Raw genomic sequence first — 22,012 nt, forward strand, 5'->3', positions numbered from 1 at the left:
AAGTTCTTCTCACTACCGATATTCGACACAAACCGATGACTTCTTCCGCGTCTTCAGTTCATTCTAAAACTACCGAGTTTCTAAGGCCCCGGGTATAAACTACGCCTAAAAAAAATGACAACCCAAGTTCGGGCGCCTACTTCCATGCCTCAGTCTCAAATGCTTAAAATAGTGGAAGACCTTATTATGCTTATTAGGGGAAGCCAGGCTACCCCTTCCAAAAGAAAAAGAGACTTGTCCAAAGTAGTTTTATCTGAACAGGAGTCCGATGACTCTGAGGTTTTTGAATATGAAGACATGCAACCCCTCTCTGCTTATGAGGATTCTGATGCAGAGGAATCCATTCCTTCTGCCTCTCCTCCCGAGGATTTTTCATTTGGTGAAACCCTACATACTTTAAGGAGCATTTCCGATGGGAATGTCAAGACTATCCTCAGTCAAAAAAGAGACTCAGGGAATTCTTAAATTTACCACAGCACAGACCTTTATCCATTTCTCCTGTCTTGGATGTTGTGGATGATGTTTTTATGGAATCCATTTTGACTCCTGACACCCTTCCTCCTGCTCCCAGGAAACCTGACAGGTACTACAGAGTCCCTGACTCTCACAAATTCCTTTTCAAAAATCCTACTGCTCACCCAGAAGTCATCTCCCAAGGACCCAAAGGAATTAAAGCAACCTCAGCTAAGAATCCCACCCCCTCAGACAGGGATTCCCGAGCTTTAGACAGATGGGAACTCTTGCTATTAAAGCACTAAATTGTCAGTTCTACATGCTGAAATATACATATGCAGCATACCATGGAACTCCTCAAACAAAAATATCTTCCTTTCCTGCTTGTGCAGAAAATAAAGAATTACAAGAGCATTCTTGTAAGCAAATTCTGCAAGCCAAATTACTAAGCACACCTTGCAATGTGGCTTTGATGCCCTAGAAGCATCTTGCAGGACAGCAGTTACTAGTTCTGTCCTTAGACGGTAAGCTTAGCTTAAAGAACAGACCTTGCCAGACCATGTCAAATCAAAATTATTGGACTCACCATTGAACAAAGGCAATTTGTTTGGCACCAAGGCAGAAGAGGTCTTAAAAAGGATGGAAGAAAAAGCTAAATCTGTGCAGGCAGTTAAAGACTTTTTACAGGTCCAGCCTCCAAGCATTGGTCCTTTCCAGCTCCCTCCAGGCCAGCTCAGCCAAGACCCAGGGGAAGCAGACACCCTAGACAGCAGTCCCAGGGAATGCAGAGATCTAAGCAATGGAGTTCCTCCTCTCCAAAAACAGGGAGTGCTAAGCCCCCCCTTATGGTAAAAACTCACAATGACTTTACACCTGCACCCCTTACCTCACCTGCTTGTGCCCCTAGGAGGAAAACTCTCCTTCCATGCAAACAACTGGGCCTCTATTACCAACGAGCGATGGGTCATCGACATAGTGTCCCGAGGATACAAATTTTATTTCCACACTCTGCCAACCCCAAAAGAGTTTCCAGATCTTCCTCCAAACCAATGGGCAGAGGCCAAAAAGCAAGTCCATTCCCTGCTCTCCATGAGGGCAATACACCATGATCCTGCAGACCAGATAGGCCAAGGTTTCTATTCCAGACTCTTCCTGGTACCCAAAAAAGAGGGCACCTGGCACCCAATTCTCGATCTATCCATTCTAAACACCTTTCTGGTGATACCAAAATTCAAAATGCTCATCCTCCAACAACTTCTTCCTATGCTTTCCAAGGATGCTTGGTTAGCCACCCTAGACCTAAAAGAGGCCTACCTACACATCCTAATCAAGGGAATCTTGCAGGAAATATCTACCTTTCAGGCCAGAATCTATGCACTTTCAGTTCTCTGCTCTTCCCTTTGGCTTATCCACTGCTCCCAGAGTTTTCACAAAATGCCTGAGTCCAGCCATTGCTTTTTGCTGACAAAGAAATATTCAGATTTACCTATACTTAAACGATTGCTTGATTCAGGCAGACAGTCAGGAAAAGCTGTTACAGCACCTGACCTTTTTAAAGGACCTACTGACCTCCCTGCAGTATACTATCAACGAAAAGAAATCGAAACTAGTCTCCACACAAAAAAATGTATTCTTGGGAGCAAGCCTGGACACAGCATCCCAGATGGCATTCCTTACTCCAGAAAAGCAAGCCTACCTGACAGGCTACTTCTCTTAACTAGCCACCAGAACCCAGCTATCCGCAAGGAAAATCCTGCAAGCTCTAGGGTCTATGGCCTCCTGCATTCTACTCATTCCATATGCCAGACTACATATGAGGAAACTACAATGGTACCTAAAAACCCTTTGGTGTCAACACTCTCAAGATCTGGAAACTATCATACCTGTGATACCCTGTTTAAGGAAAGATTTTCTTTGGTGGGCAGCAGCATGCAACCACAACAAGGGATTTCCCTTCTCACAACCTCCCGCCGCCCAGACCCTCACCACAGATGCATCAGACTATACCTGGGGTGCACACCTGGACGGCAGGTGCATTCAGGGCCGAAACAGCACAGCCCTCCCTACTTCTCATCCTGGATTACCTAGGGTCTATCCTTCTCTTCTATCTCTGCTCATTACAGCACAGAGCTACCCCTCTTCTCACACCCTCTCATCAAACAGTTCCTAAGAGGGGCTAACAACTTAAGGCTACCCAGAAGAGCTCCTACCACAGCTTGGGACCTTATCTTCGTGTTTGAAAAGCTCACCCTACCCCCCTTTGACAACGATGTCCCCCGCTGTCGCTTCCGTTAAGCTAGTCATCAGTTCTCCGGTCCTCAGTGAGGTGCCTTCGCAGCTCCTGATGCTCACTTGTGTGGATTTGCAGGCCGCTACCGAGACCCTTTCAGCATCTGTTATGCCACAAAACTCTTCTTCGACTAAGGATCCTGCAGTTTTCTCTCACTTGGATGGGTCTAGAGCCACTGAGGAGGCACTGGCTTCCGAGGAAGTACTTCGCACTACCGATTCTCGACACAAACCGACAACTTCTTTCGATCTATCGTCTTTCGTAAACTACCGAGTTTCTAAACTAATGAGTTTCTAAGGCCCAGGGTACAAACCACACCCAAGAAACTGACAAACCAATCTCAGGCACTTGCTTCCTTGCCTCCGTCTCAAATGCTTAAAATGGTGAAAGATCTTATCATGCTGATCAGGGGAAGCCAAGCTACCCCTTCCAAACGAAAAATAGATCTTTCCCTAGTAATTTTGTCTGAACAGGAGTCTGATGACTCTGATGCATCTGAATATGAAGACATGCAACCCCTCTCTGCTTATAAGGATTCTGATGCAGAGGACTCCATTCCTTCAGCCTCTCCCCCGAGGACTTTTTCTTTGGGGAAACCCTTCATACCTTAAGGGAACATTTCCAGTGGGAATGTCAGGACTAGCCTCCATCTAAAAAGAGACTCAGGGAATTCTTGGATCTTCCACAGCATAGACCCCTGGCCATTCCCCCTGTCCTGGATGTTTTCCTGGAATCCAGTTTGACTCCTGACACCTTCTCTCCTGTTCCCAGAAAACCATACAGGTTTTACAGAGTCCCTGACTCACACAAATTTCTTTTTAAAAATCCTACTGCTGACCCTGAGGTAATTTCTCAAGGGCCTAATGGAATTAAAGGAACCTCTGCTAAGAATCCCACCCCCTCAGTTAGGGATTCCCAAGGACTAGACAGGTGGGGTAAAAAGTATACACCGCTGCTACTCTTGCTATCAGAGCACTAAATTGCCAGTTCCATATGCTAAAATTTCAGCAACATACCCCGGAACTCCTCAAACAGAAAATGTCTTCCTTTCCTGCTTGTGCAGAACCTAAAGAGTTACAAGAGTTAATGCATTCTGCAAGCCAAGTAACTAAACACACCTTGCACTGTAGGTTTGATGCCCTAGAAGCTTCTTGCATGGCAGCAGTCGCTGGTTCTGTCCTTAGAAGACATGCATGGCTTAAGGAACAGCCCTTGCCAGATCATGTTAAATCTAAATTGTTCGATGCACCCTTGCATAAAGACAACTTATTTGGCATTAAGGCAGAAGAAGTCTTAAAAAAGATGGAAGAAAAAGATAAATCTATGCAGGCAGTTAAGGATTTCTTACAGGTCCAGCCACCCAGGTTCAGCAGGCATTGCCCCTCCAAGCACTGGTCCTTTCCTGCTCCCACCATGTCAGTTCAATCCAGGCCCCTTGGAAGCAGACCTCCCCCCAGACAGCAGCCACAGGGAATGCAGATATCAAAACAGTGGACTTCCTCCACTTCAAAAACAGGGAGTTCTAAGCCACCCCGTCATGGTAAGAACTCACAATGACTCTCCTCTCCCCACCCCCTCCCTCTGCCCACCTTCACTTACCCCTAGGAGGAAAACTCTCCTTTCATGCAAGCATATGTGCCACCATTACCAACAACTGCTGGGTCCTCAACATAGTGTCCTAGGGATACAAACATTTTCTTTCCACACCCTTCCAACTCCAAAAGGTTTCCTAGATCTGCCTCCAAACCAGTGGGCAGAGGTGCAAAAGCAAGTCCTTTCCCTGCTCTCTATGAGGGCAATAGAGCATGTTCCTACAGAATAAAAAGGCCAAGGTTTCTACTCCAGACTTTTTCTGATACCCATAAAAGAGGGCACCTGACACCCCATCCACGATCTATCCATTCTAAGCACCTTCCTGGTGATACCAAAATTCAAAATGCTCACCCTCCAGCAGCTGCTACCCATGCTCTCCAAGGATGCTTGGCTAGCCACCCTAGACCTGAAAGAGGCCTACCTCCACATTCCTATCAGGGAATCACGCAGGAAGTATCTGCGTTTCAGGGTGGGATCCCTGCACTTTCAGTTCTCTGCACTTCCCTTTGGCTTATCTACTGCTCCCAGAGTTTTCACAAAATGTCTGGCTTCGGCCATTGCCTTTTGCAGACAAAGAAATGTCCAAATTTACCCATACTTAGACAACTGCCTAATTCAGGCAGACAGCCAGGAAAAACTGCTCAAGCACCTGGCCTTTGTAAAATCCCTACTGACCTCCGTAGGGTGCATGATCAACAAAAAGAAATCCAAACAAGTACCCACCCAAAGGTTTATATTCCTGGGAGCAATCCTGGGCACAGCATCCCAGATCGCATTCCTTACACCAGAGAAGCAAACTTATCTGACAGCCTTCTTCTCTCAACTAGCCACCAGACCCCAGTTATCTGCAAGGAAAATCCTGCAAGCTCTGGGGTTCATGGCATCTTGCATTCTACTTATTCCATATGCCAGACTGCATATGAGGAAACTTCAGTGGTACCTAAAAAGCCTTTGATGTCAACACTCACAAGACTTGGAAACTCTTATACCTATGATACCTTGCCTCAGAAAAGATTTTCTTTGGTGGGCAGCAGCTTGCTCCCACAACAAGGGACTACCATTCTCACCACCTGTGCATCAGACTATGCCTGGGGTTCCCACCTGGACGGCAGGTGCATACAGGGCCAATGAAGCCCACAGCAAATCCATCTGCACATCAACCAAAAAGAGATGATAGCTGTCCAGCAGGCCTTGACAGCTTTCAAGCCCCTTCTCTCCCCAGGGGGTTTCCTGATGAAAACGGACAACACCACTGTGATGTGGTACATCAACAAGCAGGGGGAGACTCACTCCTACCCTCTATGCAGGCTGGCCATAACCCTTTGGCACACAGCCTCTGCCATGCAAATCCACCTGTTAGCACAATTCTTGCCAGGTTCTCTAAAATCTCTGGCAGACCACTTAAGCAGAAATCTTTTGGACCCACGCGAGTGGCAGCTAGACAAAAGAACCTTCATCCTAATAATTCAGAAATGGAGCACCCTGAAGGTCGACTCTTTGCCTCCCACACCAACCATCAGCTCAGCAAGTTCTGCACCAGGACGCATCACTGCTTGGCTTGGAAAGTGGATGCCCTGTCCTTCCCCTGGGTCAGTCTGTTGGTCTATGCCTTTCCTCCACTACCTCTCATCCCCAGGGTACTGCTCAAAACAAGGGAGGAAAAACCAAGGACAATTCTTATTGCTCCAGACTGGCCTCACCAGCACTGGTACCCACTGCTGCGCAACCTGTTCTCACTGCCACCATGGCATCTCACTCAGACCCCAACCATCCTGACCCAGAGGGAAGGAGAATTCATGCATCCCCAATGGCAGACCCTAAATTTGGCAACTTGGCTTATTCCCTGGCCACCAATCAGTCTGCCAGCCTCAATAAACAGGTTCTAGATGTTATACGTGAGGCCAGACGCCCTGGCATTAGAAAGTCTTATGCTGACAAATGGAAAAGGTTTTGCACCTGGATTCAGGCTAAGGGAGCCGATATGATACAGCCCTCCCTCTCTCTCATCCTGGATTACTTAGTTGACCTGCTACACAGTGGTCTCTCTTTTTCCTCTATTACAATTCATGCCTCTGCTATCTCTGCTCATTTCCCACACTGAGCAGCCCTTTTTCTCACACCCTCTGATCAAATAATTCCTAAGAGTGGCTAGCAACTTGAGGCCACCCAGAAGAGCATTAACCCCAGCTTGGGACCTTAACTTTGTATTGGAAAAGCTCACCCTGCCCCCCTTCGAACCAGCATCTTCAGCAGAGCTAAAATTTCTCTCCTGGAAGACAGCTTTCCTTCTGGCCATCACTTCAGCCAGAAGGGTCTCTGAGCTACAAGCACTCATGGCTGTGGAGCCCTTCATCATCTTCCATGCTGACAGGGTTTCCCTCAGGACTAACCCATCCTTCATGCCCAAAGTGGTGTCCAGTGTGGCTCAACGAATCCATTCATTTGCCAACCTTTTTCCCTAACCCACAGAACAAGGGGGAAAGGATTCTACACTGTCTAGATGTATACAGACAGCTCAGATTCTGTCTAGACAGGACTAAATCCTTCAGAAAGTCTGATCAATTGCTGGTTAGCTTTGCTGCAGGGGCAGAGGGCAAAGCCATCTCCAAACAAACAATTTCCAAATGGATGGCATACTGCATCCATTTCTGTTACAAGCAACACGGAAAGCCTCCCCCTAAGGGGGTCAGGACTCACTCCACCAGAGCAGCCTCCACCTCTGCTGCGCTTCTCAGAGGAGTCCCCACCAGGGACATCCTGGAGGCTGCCACCTGGACATCTGTTCACACTTTCATCAAACACTACCACCTGCCTATCTTCTCCAAATCCAGGGCAGGGTTTGCCTCTACAGTCTTACAGGGCATCCTTTTTCCTCAGCTTTGGGAATCAACCCAAATATGATGACTGCAACAGTGAAACATGAAGAACATAGTACAGTTGTGTACACTTACCATAAATGTTGATGTTCGAGTGTATTCACTGTTGCAGTCCTGGTTTCCCTCCCTCCATCCCCCTCTTCTTTCTTCTCTCCTTAAAAGGAATTTTTTGGTATTTACTTTCTACTGGTGGGGTTCTTCCACCAAAACCTGGCTTCCACTTGGGGGCTCCTGACAGGGCAAGAAAAACTGGTGTAATAGCGTTGGCTGCCTTATTTTATACGACTGACGACCTGATGTCAGTCCTGAAGCGACAGCAACCGACGCAGAAATACTAAGCCTCTGGTATTCAGGCTGACTGAGGGCTACCCTGGTAGGGATTACCCAAATGTGATTACTGCAACAGTGAATACACTCGAAAATCTACATTTATGGTAAGTGTACACAACTGTACTATCTTTATCCAGAGCTATTTCTGAGATTTTCCACTCAGACTTCAGCCACTGCAAGGGAATACCTCAGGATTTTGGGTCTTAAGGCATCTATGATTCTCGTGATACCCCTGGAAAGACTCCACATGAGAAGGATAGAGTAGTATCTGAAATGTCTTTGATTCCAGCATCAACACTCTTTATCTTTTCAAATCCCAGTGCTGAGGTTTGCTAGAAGAGAAATCTTTTGATGGAGGCAGCAGATATCTTTAAATCTAGTTCTCCTTTCTCTCTTCCTGCTGCAAAGCAGTCAGTCACCAGAGATGCTTTGGATTTTGGTCTGAGAGCAGTTTCAGAATGGTTAAAATTGTGGGATACCAAGGACAAACACAAGCACATAAATATTTAGGATATTCTTGCTCTAGTGAAACCACTCAACTCTCTGAACCATCTTTGGTCCTTGGGACCTTTTCAAGTCATTGTAGACAATATCACAGTCATGTAATACATCAACAAGCAAGGGGAGGCAACCAGATCATACCCCCTTTGCAGACTAGTCATTTTAGCTGGAATATAGCTTCACTGCCTAATCTTACTCTGCAGGTATCCTAAATTCTGTCAGATCAAAACTCTGTGGCAGACAAGCTGAGCAAGACCAGGGCAAACCCTCATGAATGGAAACTAGATCAGGGGATCTTCCAAGATTTGATCCATCTGTTGAGAGTTCCTCAGGTAGACCTCTTTGCCTCCACTCTGAACAATCAAATGGTAAAATTTTGTTTCAGGACTCCATGCAAGAAGGCCTGAAAGACAGATGCCTTTTCTTTTCCTTGGACAGGAATGTTCCTGTATGCTTTTCCACCCTTTCTCCAAATATTCAGGGTACTTATGAAGATTCAGAAGGAATACACCAAGATCAATGTGGTGACTTCCTTCTAGCCAATGCAGCAGTGTTCTCCCTTCTTTTGGAAATGGCCATGGGCAATTGCCTCAAGCTTCCTCACACAAAAAACAGGATTGTTTGATAGACCTCGACATCAGTCAACTTCACTCGACTGCCTGGATGATAGTGTCTTAATTCCTTTTAGGCACCTGATTGCTGAGGATGTGCAACAAGTAGCTATGGAGGCAAGATACTAGCAAATCGAAAAGGTTTTCAAGTTGATGCCAATAACATAACCAGAACCCATTCAGAATTAGTTGTTCTCTGGTTCTGTAATAATTGTATGTGTTACTATCCTATGGCCTTTGGTACTCCGATGTCAAGTTTCATTTATTGGCCATTTCAGCATGTCTGCTCACGGATCATACTCTTTGAATGCAGTCTCATGTCAAAATGTTCTTGAAAGGGGTTTTGCATAAGAGGCCTCCAAGAAAACCAGTGGCCTGTACTTGGGATATTAATTTTGTGTTAGAGAAGCTAACAGTTGTTCCATTTAAACCAGAGAGTGTAAGTGACTTGAGGTTCTTAACATGGAAAACAGTTTTACTGATTGCTCTGACCTCTGCAGGAAGGGTGACAGAGTTGAAGGTTCTTATGATGAGTCATCACTCTCTCATTTTCCAAAGGGGCAGGTTTCTTTGAGAACTAATCCTTTCTTTCTTTTATGCCTAAAGTGGTATCCGAGTTTATTTTAAGCCATATGATCCATTTCCCTGTTTTCTTTCCAAAACCTAAAAATTAGGGAGAAAGATACTTCATACTTTGGATGTCCACTGACAACTGGGGTACTATCTTGACAGAACTAAATATTTCAGATCTTCAGATTAGTTCATTTCTTGTGAAGATAAGAAGAAGAAGGGAAATCTGTGTCAGAACAGACCATTTTGAAATAATTGCCTAAGGCTTTTACCTTTTGGTATATTCAGCATAACAAAACAATCCCAGGCAGGCTCAAGGCCCACATTACCAGGGATTTGGCTTCATCTATGGCTTTTTGGAAAGGGTTGGATTCTAGAAGTATTCTAGAAGCTGCTACTTGGTTCTCTGTACGTACTTTTACAAAGTACTTTAAGGTTGATTCCTTCTCTAGGTCCAGTTCAGGCTTTGCTAGGATCATTCTCCAGGGCTTTTGCACTTTTCTCCTTCCACCTCCCACGTATAGTTAGCTAAGGTGACCTACCCATACAGTTAAGGCTACTGCAGCAGTGATCAATATGATGATCATAGTGCTTTTGTATAAGTAAAACCTACCATAACAGTAGATGTTTGAGTGATCACTGTGCAGTATCTATAGCCCCCTTCCATCCATGTTTTTGGTGTGGTTTTTATGCCAGGGTGTGGACATTTATTTTTTGTTGTCCCTAGCATTGTCCTTTCAGGGCTCAGCTTCCCTCTCTCTGTTGGCAGAAAGGCTCTGAAAGGCTTTGCACCCAAACTTGTCTTTTAATCAGCTCAGCTTGAACTGCCTGACACTGTGGGTGTGTGAAAGGTGCCCCGAAGTTTTGGAAGCTGGCCAGCTGTTATATCCTTGGCAGGCTATATCACATATAGCTAAGACTACTGCAGCAGTGATCATTCAATCATCTACTGTAATGGTAAGATGTTCATCGTGTTACCCTGCTTCAGTCATCACTCTTGCGTTATCCTGCCGTCAGGCGGTCCCGCAGTCGGCCCGAATTCCAAAGTCTTGGTCCGGTGTTGGTTGCTGTTGCTTCTTCCATGATGTCAGTGCATCAGGGCGTATATAAGAGGCATCCGATGCCATTTTCTTCAGTCTTTCTTGCCGCGCAGTGCCCGAAGCAGAAGCAGTTCGCAAGTGCCGGTCGGCCGACACCTGAGATTTTCAATTTGAATTTCAGTCCAAAGTCTTCAATAAAGCTAAGTACCACGCTGGGGAACATTTTCTTGCCTCAGACCAATGTCAGAAAAAGTTAACAATTGCATTTCTTGTGGGAAGCAAATACCTCATAAGGACTTCCATTCCTATTGTATTCCTTGCCTAGGCCCAGACCACGACGTCACAAGTTGTCGGTTTTGCACTAGGTTTAATAAACGCACTATCAAACGCCATTTTGACTTTGCAATTATATCAATTATATCATGCCGTTGGAACAGCCGCCGACCACAATTCATAAAAAATGCAAGGATAAGGACAGGCAGCCTAGGAATAAGCCAGACCCTGAGGCCTCAGCTAGGCCTGTCACCGGTTCTCTGGTTTTTAGTGAGGCGCCTATGCAGCCCCTGATGATTGCAGAGCTGGAACCCCAGTCAGCTGCCGACTCCCAAGCGGAGTATACTAGGCCGACGCAGCCATCTACCGACACCGGAGCAGATTTAGACACCGGTGCAGAAGGTGTCTTCAGACTGACTACACTCACCATTAAATCTTATGCTAAGCTTAAAACTCCTTTAAAACCTAAGAAAACTGTTCTTCAGTCTACAGGTCAAGGCTCCATGCCTAAGAAACAGATGCTTAAGATGGCTGAAGATTTAATTATCCTTATCAGGGGTTCCTATCCCCCTCCTGATGAAAGACCAAGACAAGAGGAGGATTATGCATCCTCTGACCAGGTTTCTCTCTCCTCAGATTCTTCTGAGGAACAGGATTACACTTTTCCACCTTATGAGGATTCTGATGCTGAAGACTCTATTCCCTCAGCATCTCCCCCTGGAGACTACTCCTTTGGGGAAACATTACATACCATGAGGGAGCATTTCCACTGGGAAGGCCAGGATTACTCAGATTCTAAGAAAAGGCTCAGAGAGTTCCTTTTATTACCCCAGCATAGACCTCTTGCTATCCCTCCTGTTTTAGATATTGTGGATGATGTCTACTTGGAGTCTAGTTTAAATCCAGACTCTCTACCTCCTGCTCCAGCCAAACCAGACAGATATTACAGAGTGCCTGACTCACACAAATTCCTTTATAAAAGCCCTGTAGCTGACCCAGAAACCATATCCCAGGGTCCTAAGGGAGCAAAGGCTTCTATGGCTAAAAATCCTGTGCCCTCTGAAAGAGATTCCAGAGCCCTAGATAGATGGGGAAAGAAAATATACACCTCTGCAACTCTGGCTATGAGAGCATTAAATTTCCAGTTTCACATGTTGAAATATCAACAATCCCTGATGTCTCAGTTAAAACAAAAAATGAGCATACACTCAGAACAGCCTGAATTCAAGGAACTGCAGCATCTGTTGCATGCAGCTGAACAGGTGGGCAAGCATACTTTACAATGCGGATTTGATTCACTGGACGCTTCCTGTAGAGCAGCTGTTACTGGCTCAGCCATTCGTAGACATGCTTGGTTAAAAGAGCAAACCAATCCTGACCATGTTAAAGCAACATTATTAGATGCACCTTTACAACAGGATGTTTTATTTGGTGTCAAAGCTGAAGAGGTTTTAAAGAAAATGGAGGATAAGGCTAAATCTATGCAAACGGTCAAGGATTTCTTGCAGGTACAACCCCATCGCTTCAGCAGAAATTGGCCAACAAAAAATTGGTCCTTTCCAGCTTCAGACAGATCACAGAGGGGCAAATACAGATGCCCAAGGGGCAGAGGTCAGTCACAGGGCCCTTACAAACCTCGCCAATGGGGTTCTGCTACCCAGAAAGGAGGAGAAGCCAGGCCCCAAGCTAGCTGAAAGCAGACACAATGACTCTATCCTCAAACTAACAAGCAAATCTCTCCTGGCAACACCCTTGGGAGGAAAACTAGCATTTTTTGCAGACAACTGGCACATCATCACAAAAGACAAATGGGTTCTAAACATTGTCTCGCAAGGATACAGATTCCACTTTCATACCTTACCAAGGATCAAAGGGATGCCAAACCTGCCACCAAATCAATGGGCAGAGGCACAAAAACAAATTACAGCTCTCATGAACATGAGAGCCATTCAACAGGTACCTACACAGGAGCAGGGACAAGGATTTTACTCAAGACTCTTCCTAGTTCCAAGAAAGGACAAAGCATGGAGACCCATTCTGGATCTTTCAATTCTGAACACCTATCTGCAAGTACCAAAATTCAAGATGCTAACACTACAGCAGCTTCTTCCCATGCTGGTCAAGAATGCTTGGCTAGTCACTTTGGACCTCAAGGAGGCATACCTGCATATCCCTATCAGACAAAATTGCAGAAGATACCTCCACTTCATTGCAGGTTCAACGCATTATCAATTCTCTGCACTGCCCTTTGGCTTATCTACTGCACCCAGGGTCTTCACAAAATGCCTGGCACCAGTAATTGCATACTGCAGACAAAGAGGAATTCAAATATACCCATACCTGGACGACTGTCTTATTCAAGCAGAAAGCAAGGACATTCTTTTACAGCATCTGGCATTTGTCAACACCTTCTAAGTTGCCTAGGGTACACAGTAAGCGAAAAGAAATCAAAACTAGTGCCCTCACAAAACACAACATTCCTGGGTGCCAGCTTGAATACAACGGCCCATATGGCTTATCTCACGCCAGACAAACAACGATAGCTGTTTCAATATTTCAAAATAATGGCAACAAAGACCCAACTCCCTGCAAGAAAAAATCTGCAGGCCTTGGGATTCATGGCATCTTGCATTCTACTAATACCATTTGCGAAACTGCATATGAGGAAGTTACAATGGTACCTGAAAAGTGTATGGACTCAGCGCAGCCACAGCTTGGAAACAATGATTTCACTCATTCCCTGCCTTCAACAGGAGTTTCTATGGTGGGCACAGGCATGTCACCTCAACAAGGGTCAGCCTTTCACCTTACCCACAGCCAGGCAAACTATGACAACAGATGCATCTGACTATGCCTGGGGAGCACACATGGCAGGACAGTGCATTCAGGGAAAATGGACTACAGATCAGAGACACCTGCATATCAACCAAAAAGAAATGCTAGCAGTGCAGAATGCCCTAACAGCTTTCAAGGACCTTCTACACCCAGGACAACTACTAATAAGGACAGACAACACCACAGTTATGTGGTACATAAGCAAGGGGGCACACATTCCTACCCTCTATGCAGGCAAGCAATGACCTTGTGGAACACTGCACTGTCTTACCAGGTTCAGTTACAAGCACAGTTCCTCCCAGGAAAGAAAAACACATTGGCAGACAACCTAAGCAGAAACATCATGGATCCACACGAATGGAAACTAGATCCACAAGTATTTGCAATGATAGCTCAAAAATGGGGACGCCCAGACATAGATCTGTTTGCAAACCCCCACAACCACCAACTTCAAAAATTTTGCACAAGGACCTTCCACCCACTAGCTTGGAAAGTGGACACTCTCTCATTCAGTTGGAAAACATTAACAGTGTATGCCTTCCCTCCACTGCCTGTTCTAGCAAAGGTACTGCTGAAAGTCAGATTAGAGAGACCACAAATGATTCTCGTTGCACCAGACTGGCCACGCCAACATTGGTGTCCAATTTTAAGGAACATGGCCCAGGGCCCACCATGGATTTTGCCACAAATTCCTCACCTGCTCACCCAGCAAGACGATCTGATTCTACACAGCCAGCTCAAGACTTTAAACCTGGCTGCATGGCAAATTACCTAAACAACCAACCAACACCTTTATCCAAAGCTGTTATGGATGTCATTCTGGAGGCCAGGAGGCCCAGCAATAGGAAAACCTATTCAGACAAATGGAAAAGATTTTGCTCCTGGAGCCAGGCTAAAGGCCTAAATCCCCTGTAGCCAAACATTCCTCAGATTCTACAATATTTAACTGAGATGTTACACAAAGGACTTTCCTTTTCATCTATTAAGATCCACGCCTCAGCAATTTCAGCTCATTACAGCACGGATCCTCCTTTATTTTCACATCCACTCCTAAGACAGTACCTCAGAGGGGCTAAGAACTTAAGACCGCCAAGGAGAGCTCCAACATCTACTTGGGATCTCAACTTTGTCCTGGAAAAGCTTACACTGTCGCCCTTTGAACCAGCTTTTTCAACTGATTTAAAATTTCTTTCATGGAAAACTACCCTACTACTAGCAATAACCTCAGCTAGAAGAGTCTCAGAGCTACAGGCACTAATAGCAGTGGAACCTTTCCTAATTTTTCATCAAGACAGAGTTTCTCTATGAACTAATCCTTCCTTTATGCCAAAGGTGGTATCTAGTGTGGCCTAAACCAAACCATTCACTTGCCCACCTTCTTCCCAAATCCCCAGAACAAAGGAGAAAGACTCCTGCACTCTTTGGACATTCACAGGCAATTACGTTACTACTTGGATAAAACTAAGGCTTTCAGAAAAACTGACCAGCTCTTTGTAGCCTATGCTGCAGGATCACAAGGAAAAGCCATCTCAAAACAGACCATTTCTAAATGGATAGGACATTGCATACGTTTCTGCTACACACATGGGAAACCAGTACCTGCTAACATTAGGTCCCACTCCACCAGGGCTACAGCTACATCAGCAGCCTTTCTCAGGGTAGTGCCAGCCAAGGATATTCTGGAAGCTGCTACTTGGAGTTCAGTGCACACCTTCACCAAACACTATCACTTACCTCTTTACTCTAAGACTAGAGCTGGTTTTGCCACTGCAGTTTTGCAGGGCCTACTAGCTTCTTCTAACCCTGTTTGACTCCACCTCCCCTCCTTAGCTTTGGGATTCAACCCAAGTGTGATGACTGCAGCAGGGTAACACGATGAACATAGTACAGTTTTGTACCTACCATAAATGTAGATGTTCGAGTGTTCACCCTGCTGCAGTCCAAGTTACCCTCCCTCCATCTCCTCTGAGCAAGCTGAACTTATCTCTACCACTTTATCCTATACTACCTCTGTGGTGTATTTGCTTGTACCTAAGGGTTTTGTTTTATTTTTATATAGCCATATGTATGTATATAAATATATATATATATATATATATATATATATATATATATATATATATATATATATTTTGCCTACCTTTTGGGGGCACCTGACATCTGGGGCAAGAAAAACTGAAGAAAATGGCGTCGGATGCCTCTTATATACCCCTGACGCACTGACGTCAGAGATGAAGTAACAGCAACTGACGCCGGACCAAGACTTTGGAATTCGGACCGACTGCGGGACCGCCTGACGGCAGGATAACCCAAGTGTGATGACTGCAGCAGGGTGAACACTCAAACATCTACATTTATGGTATGTACAAAACTGTACTTTTTACTTCCACATCTGTACTGTCAGAGGGGAGAGAATTGGTGAAAAAGAGAGAGAGAGACGTGAACTAAAGACAGAGCCTTCCAGTACTCCATAGTCAAGAAGGGCAAGGGATATGTTCAAGCTGGCTTTGAGAAGAAAAGGTTTTGCCTGGCAAATAGTTAGCAAACCATTTTATGACCTCAGTGGAAAATTTTCAGAGTTTACAGAGTTAACAAGAATGTTATAGTTAACAGAATCAAATATCTGGTGAGGTTGATGAATAGGGTTCCAAAGATACATAGGGCCTTGGTCCATGGAAATAAGAATACAGTCCATTAAGGAGAAGATAGCAATTTGAGTGCTTCTGCCAGCAGTGAAACCATGCTGTAACTTGGAGTGAGTATGGTATTTGTTAAGAAATTCATAAGTTGGATATAACTAGCCTTCTTCAGAAGTTTGTCCAAGGTTGGCAGAAGAGAGGATGAAGGATGAAAGTTAATATGGGTTGGGGAATTAGTTTGAGGAATGAGAAAACAATTGATTGATTCTTTCCATTATTTGGTGAAATTAGCTGGAGATTAGCATAGAGCTTGGTTAAAGAGAGAAACTGTGCAAGAAATATATCCTTTGCATTGCATATGGAAGAAAGGACTGGAGCCCATCAGAACCTGGTTGATGGCAATGTCATAGTTCATCAATGAGCTTTGCAGTTTGTGCAGTTTGTTTTGATGTTAGTGTTCAAGGCAGACATAAGAAATAAATGGGGCAGTGGGGGAAGAGATATGAGGGCTTTTGATGCAGGATAACACAGAAGGGAGTGTGAGAATGTGAAGAAACGTGACATAATTTTAAACCAATATAGTTCCATATATGTTGTATAGAATCGAGAAGAAAGTTAAGGTGAGAATGAAGGAGGTCCAGCTGTGAAAGGAAGGAATTTTCATTGCTCAAAAGGGAAAAGGAAGAATGTTTGGAAAAGAGAGAAGTGGGAAGGCCCTTCATGCCACAAAATGCTGAAGGAAAAAAGGTAGACTAAGTAAGAACTGAGAAGTTCTTGCTGTGACCAAAAGTGTTTTGAGCTTTAGCAGCACCAAAGGCTTGTCTTCATTTTATTCTTACTCTCGGAATTCTGTGTAGTTTTCCAAAATGAAAGTGATAACTTGTGAGTTGCATCTCTTTTAAAGCATTAAACGTAAACTGTAAGATTCAGTTGTCTTCGTTTTATTTTTACCCAAAGAATCCTGTTTAAATGATTTTACATTACATGGATCCTTATGGACAGCTCTGATCATTTACCTCGAGTGCCAAATTTATTAGAAAACTAACCATTTTGAGTTTATTTTGCTCACGTTCCTTTTGCTTCGTTGTTCGTGTAGGTATGTAAAAGTTTACAATTCATTAAACTTCACTGTTATTTTTTTATTTATTTATTTATTTGACTTAGCTAAGAAAACTCATTCCAGGACATCTAAGAGGTGATCCTGCCAGAAGAGCAGCATAAGCTGTTAGTATCATAAAGGAAGGAAGGAAAAATGCAGTACAGTAGTCAGTGTTACTTGTCATAATGAGTGGTCATTGAGACCATAACTGCATTGACTACAGTTCTTAAAAATGTGGAATTTTAATTATTAAGAGGGGTACTGTATGCTAACCTCGGGATCATGTTATCTCAGAGTATTCTCCTTAACTCTAAAGAACAATGATCTTACAGCTCTTTATGTAGCAGGAGTTGGTGGTCACATCCCTCTAACATAAAGGAATAATGCTTACAAATGTAACGGAGTGATTATGAATTTTGATGGAAATTGCACAACATATTTTTGAGGTGTTGGGGCTTGCATTACTGGGTTTTGCACTTCTGATAGACAGCTCACCATAACAGCAGATACATGATTTCTTATCTTTATCAACATCCTCCCTCCTTATACACTGATTTATTAATATTCCTTCTTTTACCATGATTTGATTATATTGTAATTTGCATCTCTTGGTTTTGTGTATTGTCTGCTTCACAGTTGGTATAACTGTAGAAGGTATATCGAAGTGAATTGCAGCTTGATGCATTTTATCTGGACATGTTTGGGCATGAGGTGGGTGTAGTTTATTATTCAGGAAGTGCAGTGGGATCCTTGGAACAAAGTAACTCACCAGCTTATTCATAAATGGAAATTTAATTTCCATGAATTATCTTGAAAGAGGCAACATATCTGTTTAACACTAGTTGTGATTGTGGAAGGAGCTTTGTAAGTGCCTTTTGTGATTATTCACATTGTACTTTTTTCTCTTACAGTATTAGAATAAGTATGATCTGTCTCTCTCTCTCTCTCTTATTCACACCATGCCTTTCAGCATATCGGGCAACGAGGGCTCTCCAGCACTCATTGTTTTCTGTAGCAGTTATGGGTTTTAGGGAGTTCAGTTGCTAGCCCAAGGCCCAACCCTCCTCGGAGGGTGTACCACACACTCGCACACACACTCACGCCTAGGGCCAATTAAGAGTGCCCAGTTCAACTACTGCATGTCTTTGGAATGTGGAAAGAAGCATAGGTGAACACATGGAGGACATGAAGACTCCTCATAGAAGGCACCCCAGCTGAGAATCAAACTGAAAAAAAAACTCTTGCTGTGAGGTGACAATGCTATCCACTGCACCACTGTGCCACCCAATAAGTATAATATTTTGTTGGTTATTTTTGGGGCTACAGCTGACTAAGTTTGAAGATTTCTGCCGTAGAATGTCTGTAATGAGCACAAAACTCCTGAAAGTAGCTTACTGTAGGCAGAAAGATCATTGCTGGAGGATTCCAGCTCTAGGAAGTATCCAGGGATTGGCATAACCCATAAGATACCAGCACTGTGAAAATAGGAGGAGAATCATTCACATACACTTATGGTAAGTACCACCCAGTTTTACTTATCAGAGATTTGAACAACGGATTGAAAGCATAGCAGTAATGTTGTTCCGACATGAAAAAATAAATGTAACCAGTTCCTTCTCCTTTTTTACAAAGCTGTTATTTCTTTACCAACAGAATGATTTGCTGGATGTGGTAGCCAGTATAGATTTATCGAGGAAGACCGTCAAGAGAATACGATTAAATTTTATTTTCGCATTAATATACAATCTTGTTGGAATTCCCATAGCTGCTGGTAAGTATATAGTAGTGATCTTCTGTTTTAGGTTTTCTTTTAAATGCTTGCATGAAGAATATGTATTTTATTATATTATTTACTTGATTCCACAACCTGATATCTGACCCATTGTCTTGTCAGAAAAAAAATGTATAATTCTTGAAATCAGTGTGTGTTATAGTGACATCTCAGATGTTACCTGTCAAGGGTAATTAAATCTGTTTTTTCTGTAGTAGGTATCACATTCAGTATAACTGAACGTGAAAGGAAAACAGTAACCACACAGAGCTGGCGTTTCCCACACATCTTAATTGTTGCAGTTAAAAACTGTGTTCATTAGATGATAAATAAAGTGTATGTGTATATTTAAGTCAGGAAACCAATTGTGTAATGGACTTAGTTGTCTTTATGTACTGGCACTTATAAAGTGTTGCTTTATAAATTGTAAAAGTTGTAGTGTGTGTAGATATCTAGTCACAGTAGTACTGTAGAAAAGATAGCAGGGCGATCTTTCTCATTAACACGTCATGCAGAATGAATATCACTGCTAATGTAATTCTCTAGTGATGCTCTTCTGTCATCAGCATGAAGATACCCTCTAAATGTCAGCATGAATATACCCTCTAAGGGGCAGCCTGACTGTAGTAAGCCTGTTATTTATTTTTTTAATAATATTTTGCACACCCAGTTATGGCAGTCTGGTTCCTTTTTATTTTTATGCCATTCATTCCTCCTGACCCTCTGTTGTTGTAAGACAGCTAGAAAGGACAATGAAAGCTGGGGTTTTGAGAGTGTCATTCACTGGGTGGTAGAAGTTTTTTGTGTACTCCTAACAACCCTCAATATGAGCCAAAAAGAGCTGTGCAATGCCTGCTGCATTGGACACCCATGATTTCAGCTGGAATGTGTGTTCACACTCCCCATAGTTTCAAGTAGTGTAGGCCTGGACCTTACAAAACTGTTTAACCCCTATAGTCTTCAGCCACAAGTAGTGCAGCACTGGACATTCCAACCCTCTATATTATTGACTCAGACTGCCAAGCTATTGACATTTGAACAGTAACATTGATCCTGAAAAGTCTTAAATGATTGCAACATCAGATTTAGTTTGATAAGACAGCTGTTAATTCTCAAGTCCACAACAGTCGAGCACTGTCCAGGAAAAATATTTGGTAAAATGAAAAATACACAACAAAGCAAAGAAAAATGAGTATTGTAAATCACATATTTTCTGTTAACTCTTTAACTCCAGATGCCAAGAATACTGGGCAACCCAGTGATATAGCACTCCTGCAGATGCTGAATGTTATTGGTTTTACTGTATTTTTTAATTTAAAATTGGTTGTTGTGTCTTTTGGCTTATCCCGGTTAGGGGTCGCCACAGTGGAACTCCGGTCCGCTAATGTTTGGTAGTGGATTTTTACATGCCGAGTTACCAGTCCTGATGCACAACCTTCAACGAAGGCACGCCCATTCACGCATGCCTCCACAGAAGACATTCTAACTGAGAATCGAACGCGACAACGTCTTGCTGTGAGGCGACAATGCTACCGCAGCACCACTACCGCGGATTGTATGAAACTATTTATTTATTTATTTATTTCAGTTTGATGACCAGGGAAGTCCTCTAGGCTTTGAAAGGCCCGTTTTTCAGTGGAGGCCTGGGGAGATAAGCTCCATGACACAATTACAATAGCAAGTCAATTATTACAAGTCAAAAAAAAAATTCAAAAATATTTAACAGTAGTAAATTAGATCCATCACTAAGAGAAAATTGTGCAGATCAACAGACCTATAGTACATATTACAGTGCGACTTAGTGAATTTAGTATAAGTAGTTGTTAGAATAAAGTATAGGTCTAGTTGTGATGAAAATTTGTTCTATAAGTAGAGTGAACATAATAAAGTATTTACAGAGAGTGGGGGGAGGAAGTTCCAGAGTTTGGCTAAGAGAGTAAGACAGCAGGAAGTGGCCAGGGGGCCGAGAAGGTTTGTCAATTTGTAATAGGTTTTGGTTTTCTGACCAAAGTGGAAGATTTGGATTACAGGGGGATAAGGTGGTGGAGAGAGCTGGACAGCTAGATGGTTTGAAGATGAGTTTGTGAGCTGTGGAATGTTTTAGTAGGTTTAGGTAGTTTGGTAACTCAAGCCATTGTATGGATTGGAGAGAGAGGCAATGATGGGATGAATATTTGGAGTTGGTGGCAAATTTGCTGATTTTATTGTATCAGGATTCTAACTTGGACTGTAAATTGAGTTGGAGGTTAGTGAGCAGGGGGGCACCATATGTGATAGAGGGGAGAAGGTAGGAGGAGGCTAAGGTCTTTCTGGTTGCTGGAGTGAGGAAGCGGTTATGTCGATAAAAGAGACCTAATTTCTGATGAGTTTTTTAAATAGCAGTATTTGTATGGATGTTGAATTTTAGGTTATCATCGATGACACCAAGGAGCTTTGTGTGAGATACAGTTTCATTGGGGGTGTTTTTTTGGGTTAGTATAATGAAGGAGGAATTATCAATGGTGGAAGTTCTGGAGGGAGTAAATACCATTAGTTTAGTTTAGGTTGAGTTTAGGGCAAGGTGGCTGTTGTGCATCCAAGTTTCAGTTTTTGAAAAGGCTAATTGGGTTTTTAATAGTAAGTCAGAGGGGGTGTCAGCAGTGCAGATGATAGTGGGATCATCTACATACTGAATTACAGAGGAATTGGCGATGGAGAGATGAAAGTTGTTAATGAAAATGTTGAAAAGAAGGGGGCCTAGCACAAAACCTTGTGGTACACCGGTGGGGATATGTAGGAAGGAGGAGATTGAGGATTTCCATTTTACTGCTTGATGTCTTTAAGAATAAGTTACTAGAGAACCATGATAGTGTAGAGGGAGAAGGGTTGGGCATGGAAAGTAGGGATAAGAGTATGGGATGGGAGATGGTGTTGAAGGCTTTAGATTGGTCTAGGAATAAGGAAAATATTATTTTACCAGTGCCACAAGCCTGGTTGATGGATTCAGGGAAGGACAGAAGAGCTGTAGTGGTACTGTGGCCAGGGTGGAAATCATGTTGGGTAGGGGTGAGGCGGTGATTACATTTTTCTAGTATTTTTGAGAGTGTGAAGAGAATAGCACTGGGCCTAAAGTTGGTGGTATCATAGTTGTT

At 43.5% G+C, this 22,012-nt stretch overlaps 1 protein-coding gene across 1 annotated transcript in view; it reads left to right on the top strand.

Annotated features, from left to right (window-relative positions):
- ATP7A (ATPase copper transporting alpha) overlaps positions 1 to 22,012 on the top strand; it is a 2,674,176-nt gene that overhangs the window by 2,564,738 nt on the left and 87,426 nt on the right. Inside the window, exon 21 of the mRNA XM_044057744.1 lies at positions 18,764 to 18,881. Coding sequence (XP_043913679.1) covers positions 18,764 to 18,881 — 118 coding nt within the window. The remainder of the gene's footprint in view (positions 1 to 18,763; positions 18,882 to 22,012) is intronic.

Source organism: Protopterus annectens, chromosome 15.part0 (assembly GCF_019279795.1).
Source record: "Protopterus annectens isolate FY-2018-M chromosome 15.part0, PAN1.0, whole genome shotgun sequence".
Lineage (NCBI taxonomy): Eukaryota > Metazoa > Chordata > Ceratodontiformes > Protopteridae > Protopterus > Protopterus annectens.